We start from the raw sequence: 23,296 nt of genomic DNA, 5'->3' as shown, positions 1-23,296 counted from the left end.
CTGTTTATCGTTACTGAAACTGGTTCCCTTCGTTCCCAATGCAAAGCTCTCTGAAGCTATCCATTGAACGCTGGATTTCTTCTGGAGAAATGGAAGCTACTGCATTTCTTATTCTTTAAATCACATCCTCTCTAGTAGTTGGTCTTGTTACGCAGAAGTTGTGTTACCACACATTTTTGCAAGATTTGTACCGAAAATCGGCAAAAACACACGGCAAATCGGACTCCAGAAGTCCTGAATGCTTCATAACATACACTTCAACCTCCCCAATGGTAGTAGTTCAAAAAGGTCAGATCTGGAGAATGGGCGGGACTACCAACTGTTGCACCCTGTCCTATCCATTTATCAGGAAACTGTTCATTGAGTGTATTACGAACAGCGATAGCATAATGTGGAGGGCGCCATCTTGTTGCAGCCACATTCTTTATCTAACTTCGTTGGAAAGACCCATCAGTAGGTTATGCAAGACATTTTAAAGGAAATAATTGTGCACAACTCCATTTAAATTTCCTTCAATAAAGTGGATGCCAATTATGCTGTTTCCAATTACGCTACGCCTCACCACGTGTTCAGCGTCCATACCTTCGACTGCATACTGCATGCATCCAATGTGGATTTTCGAAAGATCAACAACGTATATTATGGAGATTAAACCTTGTCATTACTTCTAAGTTTCGCATCATCACTTAAGAGGACACCATTAAAGGAGTCAAGGTTTTCATTCACTCTCTCTTTGGCCCATAAACAAAAGTTGAAACGCTGAAGATAGTCATCTTCGCTAAGTTCTTGATGTAACGATATTTTGTAGGGGTGCATCTTGTTTTCGTGACGGATTCTCAACTGAACCTAGAGTCAGCCAACATTCTTCGGCTTATGCCCTGTGGGTTTTGTAGAGCAGCCACCACTAGCCACAGAATTTTCACTACTAACTGGACTCACAATCTTCTTGTCCTTGCTGTGATCACTGTACACACTGCAGTTTCTCGAACATATTCAGCTAAGCTTCAAAATAACTTTCTTGAGTAGTTATGTCTTTCAGGAAAGCGTTCAGCGTACAATGCAGCTGCCGCAGTGGAGTTTTGATAACACTAACCCAAAACCATCAACATATCAAACGCCTCCGTACTGGAGAAAGCCATTTTCAAATTTAAATAAATAAAGTTACAAACTAAGCAAAATTAATAAAATTGTACTGTGATTAAGTTTCAGAAACTAAGTATTAAAACTGTTGCAAGAGTTGCAAAGTCCCAGATAATGCTCCCTATCATTTGATTGGTCGGTATAGAATTGGCTATTTCAAAGTTAGTACATCTGGTTAACCTGCGCTATTGTTATTGTTTACCAGAATAACAATGCACACATTATCTAACCTTAGCTGACGGTCAAATTCCAGAGAAGCTAAAAACACAAGAACATGAACATAGGGCAAATCGCTTTGCGTCCTCGTGAACAGACATTGAAATTGGACCAATGAACTTCGTATTAGAGGATGATAAGAGTTTGAGAATCTGCAACAATTTTATGAGTTTTATAAGAACATTATTTGGAGAGTGTTGATTGTTTGATAAGATTCCTTGAAAACAAATTGGAATAGATCAATTGAAATTATTATTTTTGCCTACAGAATCGCAAGCGCTTGAGATAAAGCCAAAGTTTAAATACAAAATGTATTTTTACTACATTTAATTTTGTATTATGCAAACCATACGGTTGTATTAAATATTTTTAGTTATAAACTATATTTTTTCAGTGTCAACATTTTTGTAGACTAAACTTTCCTAGTTATGTTTTAGGATTCACAAATAATTTTGGGTAACATTAGAAGTTTCATAAGTTGTTCGATAACGTAAAAATACAAAAACCTGTTAAAGCTGATTTTTAGATTTTGTATCATACAGTACATATACAGCAAGATATACTGAAAACATTTTTAATTATCTGTGTCAAGTGACCCTTAAAATGAGGTACCACACGCCCCACCTTTACAATTAGAAAATCTTCCAATAACAACACCCCACCCGTAAAACATACCCTTTGCAGATTTTTTAGAGCCTCAAAATAATTGTATCGACATCTTGGCCACGAATAGGGGGGTTCAGGTTCTGTTCAAACGGGGTTGTTATACCGCCACAATAAGTGGCCCATGTGTTCTGGTTCACACTGTAGATAGAACTCCCGAATCCTGTCCCGGTGTTCAGAGAGAGAGAGAGAGAGAACTTGAGGTTCACCACAAAGTCAAAGTCACGACTTGAGGCTCTCCTTCATCAATGTTCCTAACCTTGAGAGGGCAGCATGTTCGCCTGAGTGTCGAATGAAATAAACGGTCTGCACAGAGAAGAAGAATGAGTTCGATGCCTTGTTGCTGCTTCACTAAACATGAATAACTAACTCAGCATTTTCTAATAGTAAAGTATATAAAATGCTCTCCAGTTCCTCAGGAATAAGTGTGACGGTTTAATTTCCATCTGTATAAACTTTTTTCTATAGGGATGTAAGTTGACATTCGGTATGTTGCAAATAAAAGACTGAAGCCGAATAATATGCTACTCGGCCATCGGCACTTCCTACGAGCGGTTCAAAACTTTGGGCTTTGGGTTTGAGTTAGAGATAGCGCAGGTTCGGATCCTGTCTGTGACCGTTGCACTTTTTATCAGTACCATTGTACTGTATCGACTCTCCCTCTTATTCTGTTTGATAAGATCCTCGCACAGGCCACTAGCCCATGAGGACGGGCAAAATAAGGCATAAAATAATATATATATAATTTACAAATATTACTAAATACAAGCATATTTAGGATCGGATTTAATGCAGTTCTTTGAAAGATTACTTGGTATATTGTGTGAAAAAAGCCTTGCATATTTACATAATAGTTTTCTCTACTAAATAGATGTCCAACAAAAGGCTCTTCATAAATACATCATCCTAACACAGGCTGAATATGACTCCATTAGGTTAAATAGCCTCGAATGCGTAGAGTAGGTAGATAGAGAGTTACATAGCAATGAGGGTTGGTACGAGTGGGGGGAATACCACAGATTATATTCAGTCAGCTGATAATGACGTCATTAGCGCGCCAATACCTCACAGCTGACTGGAGCAAACATTAATCCCAGATGTTTTCACCATCGGTAGGCACTTCCAGTCAATTGTAACTGAATAGTCGATCGCATCGAGTCGATTGAAACTGTTTCCATTTTCATCTGAGCTTACTGATATCGGAAAATCAGTTTAAGTTACTTTAAAGTAAGTTTTAATGAGCACATATCTTACATCAAACATGTATTAAGGGTTTGAAAATTATAATTTTGTTGTTTTAATTTGTATTAAACGCTTATTGCCATAGATAGTCAGATTGGTTGTATCGATTAAAATCACTGAAACAGCTGTGCGTTTCTATCAATGTTATTCCGATATACAGCTGACCAGAAAACAAAGCTGCACATGCAACTACGATGGAGTAGCAATACGTAACGTAGCTATTGTGAATAAGGTTGATTCAATGCGAATATTGAGAGTTCCATTTCAACTTCCGCTTAGTGCAGCGTCTGAAATCTGACACATTGATTCCTGGAATTTCGAATCCAAGTCTGTCTGAAGAGATTCGTAAAAAATGTGGTTATCTAGGCATTGGATCAACCCTTCCCACCATAGCTACGTAGTAATGTGTAGAAAACTCCGTACCGTACCATGCTTTGGGATTACCGTATGTCTAAAACATCGCAGTGCACTCAATTGTGCACCTGATGAGACAATGAGAATACCTTTTCATCTAGACTACACTGCATATCTGTTTGCTGGATAATGGAACTGATATCATTTGTAGCATAGGTGGTTGCAATGTCGAAACGATGCAAGGAGCTCGTTTTCAACGTCTTCTTCGCCGACCGTTTATGAATCTCTTCATACAGATGTGGATTCGAGATTCCAGGAATCAATCTTACCAGAGTCAGATTTCAGACGCTGCACGAAGCGTAAGATTAAAAGGTACATAACTCAATATTCGCAATAGAGAATTAACCATCCGCTTCACCAATTTCACTGGATAATGTGAGAGTAAACTTATTAGTTTCATTAAACGGTCAATATGGATCAATCCAAACAGCTGTATACCTCAATGATTTTGATTCAGCTTGTGACTTGACAGCCCAGAAATAGTACAACTTACTTTTGTTTAGTAAGTTTTTTTTTCATTTTGGTGAAGATATTCACAATGGATTTTATACCTAAATATTTCAGTCCAATTTTTTGTGCACTTTGACAGTGGTGAAGTAACGAAAACTTTGCAACAGTTAGCCCTAACATTAACAGGTTTTATTACCATTTCTTATATACACAGAGACCTTCTCTGAATAAACAGTGTAATGACATTTATTTGCATCGATCTACAAGTACTTAGCCAACTCCTAGATAAAACCCAAATATGGTCAACCTTGATTAGTAAACCAAAGCCATTACGTGCAGCATGCGCTGTAGTGAATGTTTTGTGCCAAACAGTGCACACATTATGTGTTTGCTGATGCCAAGTCCAGTCTCTACACATTACACTCTGCACTTGGTGGAATTTCAGTCTATTTGGCATCCAAACTCATCTTCATATTCTAAATTTACTTTGACAGCCACAATATGAAGTAGACCATATGGTGGACATGTATATTACTAGCCGCTTGCAATAGCCTTGTTCCCGACTAAACATCTTTTAATTTTGGACCACAACATTTTTCCTTATAGAGGTATGTGATTTCACATAGTGAAAACTTACTCCTTGCAGGAATTTCCATTGCCTGGTAACTCCCAGAGACCAAGTACTACAACTCCTGAAGCATTGGTGAACACAGAAGCCAGGAGTTTCCAGAGACCGGAAGCAATCAGTCTCCTAATGTTCTACAGACTGATATCACCTAAAGGTCAAAACCTGGCTGAAAACTTCTTTAATTGATTTCTTTGTCCTGTCAGTCACTTAGTGGAAAGGTTTAATTTATAAGTATATCTACTATACAACTGTTGAATTAGCTAAAATCTTATTTTACACACTGAAAGAAGTTAATTTTGAGTAATAAATATTGATCGAAATGGCAGATTAATTTTGACGTTCCCCATGGATCAGTACTGTCATGTTATTACCTCTATCTACACACTGTTAACAATAAAAACGCCGCCATAATATTCAAATCACATAAATATTGTATTTTCAAATAAAAGTACTAGAGATTAACATCAAAGCAGTTTTATCTTAAGTCTATTAATACTGACACATCCTTAATTTTAAAAACAACGTTATATTTTTTCAAAAGATAATTATAACTTTCTCAAGAAGTAATGTTCTTGTATCAATTTTTATCAAGAAAACGTAGAATATTTATCACTTAACGGAGAAATTTCTGGAATGGCAGGTGGTTAATAATTTGATGTGGTGACTTCATATTTATTTAGTGTGTATGTATCTTTTCATCGCCTTGTCTCACCTCACAGTTCGTGAAATATTGTTGCATATATTTACTGCAAGTAATATATTAATATATATTTTACTTCAGTTTTATACTTGTGGCATTTTATTATATATCTGCCTATTGAAATCACCCTTATGACGGAATTTCCAGAAACTTTTTGCATTTTATCATATCATGGTCCCAGAACCCAAAACATCTATAATCCAAAAACAATATTAGACTTGTACAGTGTTCTACAACCCAACCAACTTCTCGGGTCGTTTCCTATCATCAAAATAATGAAAAATGTTCATATAAACATATGTCCGGGAACGCTTTGTTAGCAAACTACGTCTAGTAAAAGATTTTGCCGATTTCCTAGGAAAGGACGGAAATAAAGCGATACTGATGTTTTTAATTTCCAGAACATGTACCGAAATCTTTCCCTAGCCGTAGCTCGCCAACAAAGCGTTTCCAGACATACGTTTATATGAACTTTTTCATTATTTTGATGAGAGGAAACGAACTGAGAAGTCGGTTGCGTTACGCTCTGTATAGACTCAAAATGACACGGTCAGGTATGAGAAGAATTTTTTTATAGGATGAACTCAGAAACTTACTTGTTTACTTCAAATATTAGAACCAAATTGCCATTCTAGTTTGTATAAAGTGTTGTTTTTTAAATGTTTGTTTATACTATTAACCTTGAATTAATAAAGGGTTTTATACAATAAATTATTGCCTAAAAGTAGTGTTTAGCCAATCATGAACACTCATACTATTCTATTGAATTAAAGGGAGGGGTTGATTTCGTGGATGTTTCCGATACGAAGTGTCCCATATATTGAATAAATAATTCACTTGTCGCTCTACACTGACTTCAGCAGTGTCATCAGTGAAGTGGCGGGTAAATACTGTGCACCTATATGGTCGTATTGGATAGTATGAGGTTATGTTTATCATGTTGTCCTTACATCGTTTGATGAAACATCATTACGAACAAGTTGAGAAATTCACATTTATCTTCAAGAATTAGGCATGGTAAATATGATTGTATATAGAATTAATTTGAAATATTTCATTATTCTCCAAAACTATACAATAAATTTACAGAAAACTAAAACGTCTAAATAGTAAAGATTGTAGAAGTGGAAGTTCTTCTGTAAGGATTCCATGTCAATGCTATGGTTTACTTTTCTTTCCTTTTGGCAAAAGGTTCGTAATTTTTAGAAATGGTTTGTTTGGTAGATGGATGAGTTAATTACATTGGGATTTAAAGTTCTACTACTTTCTTAGATTATTATATCTGATCAGAGTGTTCCAAAACTCGTGGAAATTTTATTTATTAAAACTGTTCTTTGATCAAGGCAGACATTATACGATATGCATGATGGTGGCATATACCTGTTGTTTCGTGTTTCTGTCTGTCGGTAACCGTTTCTTATGTAGCCTATCAGTCTTTGAGAAGATATTCATCCAATGCTAGAAACTGTTGCAACTTAAAACGTTATCTGTTGTGCACCACGCTAGTAGTGACAAACGAAGGAACGACAATTTATAAATATATTACAGAAAACTATGAAACACATGATATATTGATAATCATAAAATTCTAACAATATTAAAAACTTCTCAACATTTCAAATTTTATTCATAAAAATATATAATTAATATAAGATTTATTCAAACTCAGAACAAAAGATTTAAAGCAGCGCTATCTATGCTTTAACGAAAAGAACTATCTTTACCAAACAAAATGTTTGCTACACAATTTTGTCCATATGGATGCAAGGTCTATTCTCTGGTTAAGTCAAAACTGTAATAATAATAAAACTATAGTGTTACTTACTTTATATTTGGTTCTGTTGTCCTTCATCTCATTGAGGATAAATAGCATGAAGTGTAATCAAATAGACACAACACTAATAAAATATGTAATTACAAATTTTTTGTGGTTTCGGTATGAATGGAATCCCTTTAAAAAAGTTATCATAATAACTCATGAAATTAGTAAAAATACTAATAAAGAGTTTATGTTTTAGAGTCACTTTCATGTTTGAGGGAAGTTTGTTCTATATTTGAATAGTGAAATGTGGATGACATGTTTGTTTTCTTAAGTGTAGATTTAGGGCAAGGACATAACCAGTAAGGGGTCCAAGGGGTCCGGATCCCCCCAAATTTTCTATTTTTCAATTACTTTTGTAGTAAACTATTATTATTGTTTAAATAATTCAGTATTACTGACATGTACTTCTAAAAGATCGTTCTCAACACACATATGGGTCAAGAACATCTTAAAGAACAAAATGGGACCTTACTTTCAGTCCACTTTGGAAAAATATCAGTTCTTTTGACGCCCCCCCCCCCCCAATCTTTTCCTGGCTATGTTCTTGTCTTTAAAATTGGAACACATTATCTTTAGAGGTCCATTTGTAAAGTGGTTAAACATGAAATAAAATAATTATAACTAACCAATAGATATTATAGTAAAAAAATGCTGAATTTGTACATATTTTTGACAGAAAATGAGGGAATTAGCATACGCTATTATTGCCACATCGCTATGCAGCTCTATGTTCTCACCCACAAGTCCACAGTACGGCAAATGCTTGTCCTAGGTGGTAAAAAGTTAATAACTCCTGATCTAGTGCAAATTGAAAAATTAAACCTTTTCAGAGTTGATTTATGTATTCTTTATTCATAGACCCATTAATAATTCTGAACCTTCGCCTAAGGGATGGAGGGTGGGCAGCCCTTCCCCTTTTCAAAAGGTGGTTTTAAAATACTTGCAGCTTGTGATACAATTCGAAAAGCTATAAAAAGAGGATATGAATGCAATGATGGATATTTAGTCTAATCATCTGCTCAAGTTTCCATTGAAAGAGTTAAAATTTTCAATTTGAAGTATTTTTGGAGTTGATTAATGATTTTTAAGTGCTTGAATAATCAAGTTTATTCGTTTTAGTTTTACCAAGTTACACAACACAAGCATTTACCAAGTTATATCATACTTAAAAGGATTGGATTACCCTAAAACAGTAATACAAAAATGAAATGAAAAGATAACATAAATTTTAACTGTAAATCAACATATATTGCGGGTTTTGGTGATACATACACACTGACAAGAGAAAAACAAAATGTGGATGACCTTGACAAAAATGGAAGCAATTTTATCCTTTGAGGCCCTTAATACGTTTCACTTGCAATATTTAAAAATTTAGATTATTCACTATAGTATTTTTAATCTGGTGGTTTCAAAACTTATATAAGTAAATTAATTTGTTTAATTTCAATGGTGGAACTACTTTAAATGTGTCTTGTGTGTGTTAATATTTATCCTAATACAGGAGTACATGCATGTAACTAAGAATAATACTTTAATATGGAATAGTCCAAATAAATAGCAATAAATAGATTATAAATACAGAAAATAGTAAGCATATACACACCAAGCTCTCTAATTTAATAGCTCTACTACTAGCTTAATAGAATTCAATTATTTGTACTATAATTTTGTAAGAATAGAGAAAGGAAGAAAATGTATCGAAGTGCTATAAAAAAGTGATCTTAAAAACAAACATTCTTGATAAACTTTTTACCCATGAGGATGTTAATAGTCTGAGAAGAGTAAGACGAACAAATTCTTATAGAAAAATATAAAAGGAGAAAGAATTTTAACCCACTTAACTTCTCAGATAGGTTTGGAAGGATTTCTCTCTGCTGTATATGAAAATTGCAATGATAACATAACAATTTAATATGATAATGACATTAATTAGCTGCAGTGAAAGCTACCTTCTATATCAGTTGTTTCACAATAATTCGTAAGGAAATCAAAATTTAGAAAATATAAAATAAATGCTAATTGTTAAAGTAATGACAGCGCTATTAATATATGATAATATAGATAAATTTGTTCAATCTGCCACTAAAAATCAAAATAAAATTTCTCCATTACAATCTAGGTATTCTGTGTCTAATATTATCATCACTCAGTTATGATAGTTCAGCTTACTAAATTTGATAATGATTTAATACCAAAATGGAACTCTGTAAAAATGTCCATTGTTCATAAGTGTCTCAAACTTTCTTTTCAAATTATAGCCCAATTTCTATCATAGATGTATTCCCCATATAATTGAGAAAAGTATGGGGAATACACAACCCCAAAACAATTTTATGAAACATTGTTTGGATATAATAAACAACACTTAGTAAACGATATGATGGTAGACAATCAGCTGATGATCTTGATTTATCACAGCTAAGACACTCCACTCTCAGCGGCACACCACCAGCATTGCAGATGTATCTGTCTCTCTAGTCTAGTTGCTGTCCATTGATCCTGTACTGTATGTTCTTAATTCTCGTGGACTCACCTTTGTGCCCTCTGAATCAGCGCAGGCCCACTTCACATTTAGTCCACCCCCTTGTATGTCAACTACAGTTTTTGTCTGTTAAAAGTTTGTTATTGACGATGGAAGGTTTGAAAGGATAACAGGATTTCGGACATTTGCCATTGTTATATGTTATAGCGTTATTATACCTTCTGTAACATATAACGATGACAAATGTCCGAAATCATGTTATCCTTTCAACTTCAGTTTTGTCGAATTTCTCTTACCTAATTATACCTCCGTTAGTTTTCTCCTATATTTGACCCTATGAGTGGTTTTTTTGCATTTTGAATTTAATCATTTAATTTTTTTGCGATTATTGTGAAGATCTCATACTCACTGTATGAGTAATAGATTTTAAAATCTTTGTTGAAGATTCACAAGCAGCTTTCCTATGGAACCCTCCCTGGACTCATTCATCTAGGTCCATGGACTCCTCTTTCAAGTGTCTTCTTCCTTTGCCAGTGGTCAAAAACATCCACTCGTGAGTGATCCTGTTTTGGCACATTCTCCTTGTAAAAATCTTATGATTCTAGACTTTTTCGTCCTGAAATCCTACTTATTCGTTTACAAAGAGTGATTTTTAGAATTTTTGAAATAGCAGGTAGTAAGCACATAAAATTTAATGAGACTGTGTACAGCAAGTTCTTTCGTGGTTGGTCTAAAAGTTTATGACCTTTTACGGAAAAGCATTGCATCTAGAAATGTAACTATCACCTATTTAGCTGAAATTGAAATAAAACCCTATAGCCAATGGTGTAACTAAGATGGATGATGAGGGGGATAGAACACCCCTTCCCTAAAAGCTTTAATTATTTTTTAATATATGTATAACAGCAATCCATTTACTTTAATTCAGATTTATTCCATACCCCCGGTGTTGAGTGCTCTTCAATTAGATTAAACCCTTATCCCCCAAAGCCAGGTCCTAGTTACGCCACTGGGTATAGCTAATTATTTTTTTTATAAATAGTGGTTTGCTAAGGAGTGGTTTTAACAGATAGTAAATATTCAGTTAGAGTTAAAAGCTCTCAGTTAGGTGCTTTTTGAGTTTAATGGCAATCATTTAATTTTTTCTAAGAATTCAGTTGGAACAGTTCGATTGGGATAAACACAAGTAAAGGCCAAAAAAAAGCAATTTTTCTATATTTGAATATATTAAACGCACCTGACAGAATAGATCGATAAACCAAATGGTAAAGTGAGACATGACGAGTTTGCTAAACTACTTGAATTTGCTACTTAACTTTTAAATGAAGCATTATTTAACCCATTCCACATCCTTAAACTCATGCTGAATCAACATTCTTTGTCAGACCAGTCTCCTTTCTATTCTTATTCTGCCCATCCTCATGGGCCACTACCTGATGAGATCTTCTCGAACAGAACAGATGGTAGAGTACAATACTGGTACAATTTAAAGTACTACAGACACACACAGTAAATTAACTCCACTATTTCTAACTCAGATCCGAGTTCAACACCACAAACCATGTGGTAACCAGTTCTACCAAACAATATAAAATTTCTTAGTTTAAATAAAAAAATATATTGCCTTTCATACATCCCCGAACAGTCAAAAATTCTCTGAGGCTCTTCCGAAGAGTTTCTTGAAAATTTAATAAGTACAACAAAATACAAGTGGGAAAATACTAGAACCATTAAACATCTACATTTCTTTGGAGACAGCTGTTTTCCCATTTTTAATAGGTATTTCTAAATTGTATCATAGCCAAAATAGCAGATAAAATTGCGCTTGTAATTAAGGACTATTTATTAGAGCGTAATACAAGGGAACAATTAGAAACAACAGATTACAACATGTAAAAACCAGTCTTTATCCATGTAGGTATTACAAAGTACAGATGCTAAGAGAGCACCAGAATAAAACTAAGTTGTTAATGGACACCAACAACACGATTGGTTGAATATCACAACAATTTCAGTGATGTAATTACAGTGATGGTTATGTGAGGTTGGGTGAAACGTAAAACAGTATTACTGTAAGGCAACAAAAGTAGTCATGGCTTTCAATTGATCGGTGAACGTTGATGGACTCTCGACGAGAACAGCAAACAAAAAATAAAGACCACACAAAGTGTACTACTCATCACTCTGCATGAGGTTTTTTTATTTTTTTCCAGAGTTGAGGTGACTCACTCCGAGTAAGTATCAGAGTAATCTACAGACAAGTCCAGTGCCAGGCCAGGATCCAAGTAGTCGGAGCTGTTCAGGTGGAAACATCGGGTCCAGAATTTGTCCATGGAATGGTAAAGATGTCTGTGGACGTGGCTCAACCCATGGGTCTCATCTGGGTAACTCTGCACAGAGAACATTTGTTTTTAGACTTAAATACACAATGTCAAGGCCACAGAAGCATATAGAGGAAATTCTACAACTACTCGTGGCTTCATACGCAATTGTGTACGCTTTTCACGTGAATGAGCACTTTTCGTTCGAGTGAATTATATTTCCGTTGCCAATGTTGAGTTTGTCTTGTTGCACGATCAAGAACATTTGTCAAATAGTGTATATTTATGGCAATTGTAATTTACTCCAGTCTTGGCTTTTTTTGTGTGCCATAACTGATTTTGCCTTGCTTCCCAATCAAGAAAATGTATATACATTCACAGGTCTGAGAAGCCTACTTCTGTCAAAAGACAACTAATATGGGTTTTATAACAGTCTGTAAATTTATAGTGAAAGGATGGGGAGGGGAGGGAGAGAGTGAGTGAGAGTGAGAGTGAGAGTGAGAGAGAGTGACAGTGAGAGTGAATGAGAGAGTGAGAGGGTGAGAGTAAGAGAGAGAGAGAGAGAGAGAGAGAGAGATTATGTGTGTGTGTTGCTGTTGAATCATAATTTTTGTGCCTTGTTCGTGAAAAAGCACTTCAAAGATTTTAAGTTATCACTATTATATACATCATTTATTTTTATATAAGACACACTCACTCATATAAAAGATTGGATACTTCCAGATTAAGCTACCTGCTTTAAATCTATATATATAAAAATGAAACTGTTCGTGTGTAACAGCATCACTCACAAACGGCTGGACGGATTCGCCTAATTTTTTTTTTAATTTGTTCGTCTTGATCTGTAGAAGGTTATAGGATACTTTTTATCCCTTTCCCGATTCAGGATTCTGCCCCACTGGTTACAGAAATACCCGTAAGAAATGCATTGCAGCAAACATATGTTATTAAGTGAAAGAGTCTTTTCAAATTTTTAATCAGCTGTTCTTTGTAAACATATATAATGCGACAAAAAATATATTTATATATAAATTTCTTTACACTTATAGTTTTAAAGCATAGAGTAAGCTTAAGAGAAACGACAAATTTTTTTTTAAACTGTTTCTGCAATCATAATATATAAAAATGAATGTTTGTGTGTTTGTCCTTTATAGACTCAGAAACTATTGGACCGATCACTATGAAAATTTGTATTTTTCTATGTAGAAGGTTTATACGCAATGCCCATTGATGTAACTAACCACCAGGCTGTACTGCAAGATATAAAAGTTATCAAAGCACCTGCACATTATAAACTGCAATTACAACACAGTAGTTACGTATATTAAAATATCCAAACACTATTTGAAGGCAAAGAAATATACGGGCAAAGCTTAAGAGACGCGTGCGAAGCCGCGGGAAACAGCTAGTTTGGTATATTATAAAATTTTGTGTGCACATCACAGAAAAAGTGTAACATTTCCAATTTTCTTAATTTTTTGGTCGGTTTTTGGATTCAATGCACCCTATAAAAAATAAATAGGAACCTTTTCGCATTGAGGTATGTTTATTGTCTTCTTATTAACTAAAATTTTAAAATATTGGACTTTTCCAGTGAATGTTGTTTAATGTGTTATACTTTACCCACACAGTATACAAGACTTCACTTGTATATAATTACTCATTGTTAGAAATAATGTATTTATTATTAGTGGATTTTATTAAGCATAACACTTTATTCACTACTTGAGTAATACTCAAAAACATAATTTGAAATAACAAAATAAATCAGAGCTTAAATAAATTATTTCACTCAGTAAGATTTAAATTATGTACCGTACTATTGTTTATATTATGTATTACAACAATTTATTTCAAAAGTAGTACTGACTAAGTGTGACAATGATAAGCAAACAACCATAAATCTTAATACCTATTTTAACTGCAAGACGTTATTTCTAGACAGTGAGAGTAGAATAAAACGAAGTTAACTGCCTTGTCAAAACCAGCTTGTTGAACAAGAACAAACGGACAAATTTATATTACCCCTGTGTCAAGGTGTTCCTTCCAGGACCTGCAACTGTCCTCTGTTAGCTCTTCTAATTTAAATTAAATGAAGTATAAAATTGGTGGAACTTGTTTAATATAAAGTATGTAGCGGAACTAACACTTTAAAGTAACAAGATCTAGATTTCTCCATTTTCTCAATTTGATGTCATGATAAGAATAGGATTGCATATATAATCTCAATTATGTTATTACTCCACATTAGAGGGTTGTCTTTATGTTAGAATAATTAATAGTAAACTAAAACCCTTTTTTTAAAATGAATTTTATTTCACACACGTGTTTCGGTATAAACCATCTTCAGTGTGTACATTAACCTCTAACTATAAAATAAATAAATAAAAAATATATATATGAATTATTCAGAAAGTGCCAGTGACATTGAGATGAAACTTCTTTGGGAGTACCTGAAAATTTTTTATGGAGGGTAATGGAATTTTTAATAAGCGTTTCTCAAAGAAAGATGTTGAAGCAATACACTTCAAAAATTTCCTGAAGAAAATCTTATGGTGAATATTTTACATCCTTTTGTCACAGAATTAATAGACCTTTAAGGGTCTGTATATGGTTTGGTGAAGCTGATTTAACATTTATCTGTATGTGTCAGTTGTTTGGTTTTAAGCGTTTCAAGCTAAAAAAAATTGTGATCTGAGAAAAATTATCATTTTATATTTTAACCCTTTTGATACTTGCCATTTTGAGTAATACCCAGCATACAAAAAATTATAATATGCCTCCACAATCACTGTGCATCTGTGAGTGGAAATAAGTTCTAAATATCATTGCTGAATAAAACAAATTAACATTTTCCCGTTATATATTGAAAAATAAATCAACAAGTGTTATAACAACTAATATATGTATAACATAAAAAACATATTAACTAAGCTTAGAGTGGATATTAGACATTAGAAACCCAGGATCATTCATCAAAATAAAATAATAAGAATTAAAACAAAATAAATAAAATAATGATCGTGTGATTATCAAACAGCAACGAAGGTTGGTTAATACACTTAAAAATCAAAAGCTCATGGAAGATTTACCAACTACAATGAACACTGACCAAGTTCTAGCACCAAGTGTGAACCTCTCAGATGTTCTTAAAAGAGTACACATACCACAGAACAAAACGTGTTATAAAACTTTTTTTGGATCTCGCCCCCAGACTCTCCCGACATTGTAAAATATGCCATGGGATTTACCGTAGTTTGTAGGACCACTTAGTCACAATTGTGTCTGTTGTCAAATCTGTACAGTATTCATGTGTTTTCCTACGAAAATAGATTGTAAAATAAAATCGATTTTTCATTAATGTTCCATTGTGTTTAATTAAAAATACAGTGCATTGCCGTGCGGAGACTTGCAGTAATCTTACTACTCTTTAATTGTGATATATTATTATTATATAGAATTATTTTTTAACAATAATAGTGTACTATTAAACTAAATTGCTCTACATTGTCTGTTAAAAAAATGAGTTAACTACTCAGCTTAATAAGTAATAAATAAGTAATACTATAATAAAACACTGTAAACAATGGGTGTATATAAGGTGGGCACAGGGGATTAAAGCCCCCCCCCCAAAATTTTGAAAGACAAACATTAAAATTGCATCCAGTACTTTGTTTTAAACTAGAACAAACACATTTATGAGGTCTTAAATCTGAATAATTTCCTGGGGGATGATTCCTAGATCCTTATTTTTGGAGGGCCCCTCCACCCCCCCCCCAAATAATTTTCTATGTACACCACTGCTATGCACTACTGTAAATGTTATTTTTTAAAAAAACCTCTTAGTGAGAGTTGATCCAATATGTACTTGCTATAAAAGGATTTCAAATAAAATCACTGTGACCTATATATCACAAATTCTAGTTAAACGATTGAGTGCCTCAATAGCAAAAATAGTTCCATAATCCCTTTGAGACTTTACTACTATTGAGATTCTACTGTATACTACCAGAATTGTGAACACATCTATGAAGAAATTTATTTTCAACAGCAACTGACCTGCTGGAAGAAGAGAATGTCGGCCAACTCCAGAGCTCGGGACAACATCATACTCTGCTGGTAGTGCACGTTGTCGTCTGCGTTGCCATGGATCAGGTAGAAGAGCTTGTGCCGGAAGTTGTCTACATGGGCGCTCACATCGCTTGCCATGTAGCCGGCGAGGTTACTGTCATTGGTCGGGAGACCCATGTAGCGCTCAGTGTACACTGTGTCTGTTAAACACGTAATTCGGAGAATCAGAAACGTAATACTTGAAACGTCCTTTGTGCGTAGTTTACGTGTTTGATGTGAAACGTGAAACGTAAAACTACAATAGAGAGTCTGATATTGAATTTCAATGAGTATTTCTGTCAACGATTAATTATATATTTTAATGACAACTATATAAAATATCAACTGAGGAACAAGCCCACAGGTAAATCTAAATCACATTTTCGTAAAAGATTTGTAAAAATATTTTTTAAGAGAATAACACTACTAATAACAGCTAAGAGTTACCAGGGTGTAATTTTCAATTCATATCTTGTTTACATTGATGTTGCCTTAATCCAGTCTATAGGCTAGGAATGTTTAGTATTATTTATAATTGTTTCTGTTTACAACCTGTGTTTACCTGTTTATAAATTATGTTTCAAACTGTTGTACTATATTTCAGTAGTAAGTAGAAAACATTATCAATCGATTTTCTGAGTCCAAAATTGCATGCCACTCTCTGTATGCCATATTGATATTGAAAATATAAGTGCTGTCATTGCAGAATGGTGAAGGATGTTGTTTTAATGATTTTACTATCTCCGTACAAACTTAATACTTTTTTGAGTATCAGCAGTTAACTAATGACAAACAATTTTGACAAAATCTAGTTTTCAAGGTTGAACGTAAGAATACCTGGTTTTTTATATTTTAAAGTTTATATTTTTTTAGTATTTTTACTTTTTAAGTGATTTATTATAAAGCAAATTCCAAAACGAAAATGATCATTTTGGTTAAATTTTTACTACACCTTACCCATATGCCAAAAGAATGGTTTAAACTGTGCCCCTCAAAAAATTATTATTCTAAATCAAGAAAATCAACGTTGCTATGGTGGGGTGGGTTAATTTAATGTGAATATTGAGTTTAGCTCCAGTTCACCTTCCTCTAGGTTACACTATATTTTGCATTCTAGGTGCCTCTGATGTCAAAACAATGTCAAGAGTTCTTTTTGAGCTTCTTCATCATTGAAATTTTTTGGGATCTCTTCAAACAAGACTCCAGATTTCAGGAGTCAACTCTGTGACAACATCAGATTCCAGATTCTGCACTAAGAGGAAGGTGAGCTGGACTTAAACTCAACATTCACAAGAAAATCTAGTTGTAAAATATTAAATTTCAATTTTTTGAAAAATAAAATGGAAACAATAAACTTAATTAAGACTTATAGACTCAGAATCGTTGTACAGAATCCTTAAAACTTTATTTGATGTACTCACAAATATATTTTCATTGGCACCTTCCTTTCAAACATATGTTATACACAAACAAAATGTTGAACATTAATTTGACAGTGGTTGCAGATCAAAACAATTATATTAGAACAAATACCACTAACTTTCTCATTACAAAATCTCTGGAATGACTGAATATATTTTGATGAAATTTTGAACACAAATTCGTTTTACCACCACAGACTCTTTTAAGTTTCCAATTAGCAACCAACTAACCACAGAAAATTACAAAAAAATCCTGAAATTTTAATCAAGAAATGTTAACAACCAGTTTGAGCTGCACAGATATTTGAAATGTTGAACATTAAAATATAGCAAAACGTGTATAGAATCAAGTTTACTAGTTTTTTCTTTGTATGTAGACCTTTTTCATGAAATTTAATAATTAATACGTTTATTTACCTCTTTCTGTGATAGTATTAGCTAATGATCAGTTAGTTAAATACTTGCTTACCATAGTATATCCAGTTCGTGACAGGAGCTACGGAGATACCACAGCGGAACACGTTAAGACGATCCTTAGCCAAGGTCATGGCAGTGGCAAATCCTCCATAACTCCATCCCCAGATGGCTGTGCGTACGGCGTCAATATAGGGAAACTTCTGTTGTAGATATCTACAAGAATAAGGCTTTTAGATAGTGCAAAACTCTTTCCTAATGCTTAATGATTTCCATGCAGGTCATTGATGATAAGCATGATACTTGCAGTTGCATTTGTCGTAAGATTTCCCTACTGCCTTAAGTAGTTTTTAGACGTCATCACATAATTTTCTGATCAATTCAGACAGTAGGTATCTGAAGGATCTTAACAATATTTAAAAGTAGAGAATATAATGCTGGTTTTGTGAAATGCATGTCTCGTTAACTAGCTTATTTATTTTTAAAGCATCACGTCATCTCATTTATATGACGGTGACTTGTTAATCAAGGTCTTATAATAAAATTTACAGAGTTGTGTCCAATGTAAAATCTAAATCTAAATTATTTTCTAAAAAAAATCATTAAAAAGTAGAAAAATGTACAGCCATTGAATTCTTCAAAAGAATATAATGCTTTCCTCTGAAGAAAAGCATTTTTTTCCTAAATTTTCCTCCAAGTTTTTTTAAGATATTTGATCATTTTTATTTGTGCAAAAGGTTTTGAGCCGACATAGTACAGGTTTAATTATGTTAATGTTTCTTGTGTTATAGCTGCGGGTACATTGTACTTCAATAAAGACCTGAATTTTGGATCTGACCATGCAGGCTGATTGCAATAAATAGATACTACTGTATATAATGTGAGAATTTTGAAATGAATCCCTAAATATTTCCTTGCATGGAGTGGTGGAACTTTTGCGAGAATTCTTACTGCTTTCTTTCGAGTTTTAACATTTTTTTTAGAAAGACTTGACTTTTCCCATGCAAGAATTCCAAAATTAAGATAAGCAAAACAAGCATGATTAACAGCTGGCTGTTTGTTCACAGTGGTTGACTGACTAATAACTCTTCAATAATTCATAAATACTAATCAACTATTTACTACTTTATCTGAAAATTTCAACTATGAATCAAAATAATTTAAAATGTTACAAATATTTTACTGCACCTTTTATGTATATTAGAAAAAGATCTATTTTATAAATAAATATTTGTGAACACTTACATAATTTATTATGTATGATAAATTTTTACTTGCATACATGCTGTGTATATCAGACAATACCAATAGCAGACATCTAGTTATGCAATAATATCTTTGCAGGGAGAAAGTCGTCTATGTTTGATTGGACATGCAATTCAATTTAACCGCCAAATACTTCATAAATAAATTTACATTCTTCTTTTAAATGTTAATAAATATCTCATCAGACACGGCCTCTGTATAGTGTAGAACCATGAAAAAGCCATAAGCGGAGTTCATGTCAGTCACAAACTTATATGGGTTTATAGCTGTTTAATCAACTCTGATCAAAATACACCCAACGTTAATTTGGAGTTCATTTCATAGTTGTTGATAAATACAAAAAGATTTCATTGCAAATTGTAGCCGTTGATATTGTTCAAAAATTGTAAACATTGATTAAGATTCAAATAGCTATTGAATTGGGTAAAAGTAAACATTCATTAAGTAAATAGTGTAGACTATCCCTAATCAGTACTTGATTTGAAGACTCTTTGGCAATTGGAAAAAATTTTTAAATATTACTAAATGGTAACAAAAGCAATACTTTTCCAAATTGTTTATTATTTATTTTATTACAATATAAATTTTATTTGTGGGGTTGCCTGATTATGAAACCTTTGGTTTCGAAAGGCCTCGTCCATAAAAATAAACAATTTTGAAAAGTATTGTTTTTATTAACATTTAGTAATATTAGTAATTAATATGTTTTCGACACATTGAATGTTTTTATATATTCCTTCCTTTATTTTTCAAATTCATCTACAATAATCCTCAAGTACGAGACTACAGTAAGACATTAAACATATATTTAATTCAGAGAGCTAGTCTTGAATCTAATAAATGACAAATTAAATTCTAGCTTTACCAATGACAAAGTAATTAAGTCAATCATAACATCATCCATAGCAATAATCACGAAATACAACAAAAATCAAGTTTTACTGATAGAACACCTGGACTGTACAGACTTACTGGGCAACATTGATGATGTCTTCTATTTCTGGTCCACCCAGCTTGTGGTAGACGGCGAATTTAAGCTTGTCTCCACGGAGACCCGAGCCCCTTACGTCCAGGTACACCAGGACTACACGACGTTTGGTCACCAGGTAGTCGTCCCATCCTGGTACAGCCCACGCATCCGAAATCTTGTTGAAATCTGGTCCAGCATATCTGCCACACAAGGTTTTGTTAAATCTTGGCTCTGAGCTTTCAAATGTTTAGGATTTTTTATTGATGAAAACCTTTCCTGGAATAAACATGTTGACCATATTATTCATAAAATTTCGTCCGGTATTTATGCACTGAGACAATTGTCAAGAGTTTGTAGTTTACAAACTTTACAATCCATATATTTTTCTCTAGTACACACTTATCATATGGAATATATGCGCAACAACATAAAAGAACAATATCACAACAAAACATTCATAAAATTTATCTTATATGCTTGAGCGATAAATAAAATACAACTCATATGTTTTGTGTATTATTCTCCATTGAACAAAGCATATTAGGAAAATCTGTTAGAAGCTTAATAGAAGCGATCTTTGCATTCTGTAAGAAAAAAAATTGTATTATAGAGTTCAATACATCATCAATAACTTTATCAAAATAAAAATCCCCAGAATGTTTATAAGTCCACATAACATTTAACAATACACCTGTAGTTATATTAGAGATGTAGCCTCGAAAAGTGTTTGATACAAATATATACAATAATAAACCTTTTTAACACTATTTTATATATATTTTTTATTTTGTACAATGTACATTTCAAATTCTAAGAATTCATCATCAGGTACTTGTAGGTTCAATGTTCAATCAGGTATCTACAAGTACCTGATGATGAATTCTTAGAATTTGAAATGTACATTGTACGAAATAAATAAATAAATATATATATATATATATATATATATATATATATATATATATATATATATATATATATAAAGTGTTAAAAAGGTTTATTATTGTATATATTAATTTGTAGTTTATATTTACACTGAAGAGCTCATAAAAAAAGTGCTAAACCATCTTTGGAACAAAAAATTGAAACTACATCTTAGCTTAATGGTGGATATTTCAGGAAAAGCTGTAAAACACTACTTCCATCATGAGTCCAAGTGTGTGATGAGAGATAAAAACACGATATCAGGCACTTTTTCCACTTTTTATATGTCATAATTTATGGTATATTAATATACATACCAATCCTTATAAGATAATCACAACATAGAGGCTAGTGCAAAGTTGGACTGTCATAAATTTATCACACCTAATACTGAACGGATTCAAATAGTACAACAAGACTTACAAAGGAATAAATATAAAAATAAATGGTTAACATAACCTGAATTGATAGTAACAAAATAACTCACACGGAGAAGAGCATTGGGTACTTGGTGCGTCCGGACGTGTCGATGTTGGGGGGCAGCAGCATCCGCACTCTTCCAGTGAAGCCTCCTCCTATCGGTACAGTCAGGTCCTGCTTCGTCGGCAACTCGACTCTAGTCAGTAGTTCACTGAGTCGGCTGTTATTGCTCAGGTATTTTAGTAGTGTACCGTTCTGGTAACATCACAATCTGTCTTCAGTATTATACTGTGATATTTAAAATATATACAGAGTGTTCACAAAAGGGTGTCACAAACTTCTGTAACTGATAGCACTCATCACTCCAAACAAAAAATTTCATATAAACATAGGTCGAGAAATGTTTCGTTTAGCCACTAGCCGCTATTTTGTATTTTTCCGGACCCATTGTTTATTTAAACTTTTTTTTCATTATTTTTGCAAATAGAATGAGCTCTCACAGTTTGCATATCTTCATGAATCGCCCTGTATACAGGGTGTAATAAAAAGGTTGGGCTGGCTATGCATTTTCAGATTTCATGTGTGATTCTAAGCTAAAAATGAAGAATAACTTTTCCAATTTCCACTTTGTTTAGCTGTTAGCCACCATTTTGTATTTTTTCTAAAAAAAATTACTATCTCTAAAAATAGTTGAGCTAAAAAACTAAAATTGGCACATAGCTTTTAATACGTACAAGGAAAATTTAAAAAATACAATTGTGTTCTTTTCTTTAATATTAACAAATTGGCGTCTGTTGCAAATTTTAAAGTAAAATAACAACTAAAAAACAGTAAACCACCGGATGTGTTAGTTCACTCCCTGAAATAATTTTCTGTATATGCCACTGGGTTGAATAAACCTATAGCACAACAGACTGTCCTATTTATTAAAGTAATAATTAAGGTCTAAGCTGTCGTTCTACCTTTTTGGAGAAATCAATATAAGAATATAAGTTGGAACTAAACCATTACAGTAGTGTAACTAGGACTTGGCTTTAGGGAGGGGGGGAGAAGAGAGAGAGCATGAATCTGACTGAAGAGCACACAACAGTATTAGGGGATGTGGAATAAATCTAAATTTTAAATAAATTAGATATGCCTCATTCAAAGCAAAACGTTTGATTGCTATATTTGAAACAAGTTGTATTGATGTTATACATATATTTTTAGGTTATCTGGGGAGGAGTTTCTATCTCTCTAAACCCCCCCCCTTTAGTTACGCTACTGTAAACCAAAACAAGGAGTCAACAGTGAATTTAAATATTTTCAGAACAAAACAGCACAATACACAGTCGATGTTTCTAAATTAGGTAACAGCAATATTGTATGATAATTGAGTTAGCTTTCTTAACAATACAACTAGAGCCTTTTGTTAAGCAGCGCCATAACATCCTCAAAACTCAAATCACAAATTCTTAATTAAAACTTTAAAATTAATTTTAAATGTATATTATTTTTGTTATTCACAATTCTGAATACTTAAGCTTCTGATGATATGTTTACGCAATAAAATAAAACTTAAAACATGGGATTTATATAATAAAACCAGTTCAAAGTAGTTATGTCCGTATAAAATAAGTACGACATTATGTTACTGTACAAAAAGGGAAAACATTGACATTTGTTCAAACTCCATTCTTTATGTCCTTGG

General features: G+C 33.1%; 1 protein-coding gene across 2 annotated transcripts in view; it reads right to left on the bottom strand.

Moving 5' to 3' along the window:
- Window positions 1–11,643: 11,643 nt before the first annotated feature.
- Window positions 11,644–23,296, bottom strand: part of LOC124364236 (venom dipeptidyl peptidase 4-like) — a 59,335-nt gene continuing 47,682 nt past the window's right edge. For both annotated transcript variants that reach the window (XM_046819561.1, XM_046819562.1), the window contains 5 exons: window positions 21,674–21,861; window positions 20,265–20,462; window positions 18,082–18,242; window positions 16,141–16,352; window positions 11,644–12,150 (listed from right to left, as the gene is read on the bottom strand). In XM_046819561.1, coding sequence (XP_046675517.1) covers window positions 11,986–12,150; window positions 16,141–16,352; window positions 18,082–18,242; window positions 20,265–20,462; window positions 21,674–21,861 — 924 coding nt within the window. In that variant the 3' untranslated portion in view covers window positions 11,644–11,985. The remainder of the gene's footprint in view (window positions 12,151–16,140; window positions 16,353–18,081; window positions 18,243–20,264; window positions 20,463–21,673; window positions 21,862–23,296) is intronic.

Source organism: Homalodisca vitripennis, chromosome 6 (genome assembly GCF_021130785.1).
Source record: "Homalodisca vitripennis isolate AUS2020 chromosome 6, UT_GWSS_2.1, whole genome shotgun sequence".
NCBI lineage: Eukaryota > Metazoa > Arthropoda > Insecta > Hemiptera > Cicadellidae > Homalodisca > Homalodisca vitripennis.
This window is presented reverse-complemented; position numbering and strand designations above follow the sequence as displayed.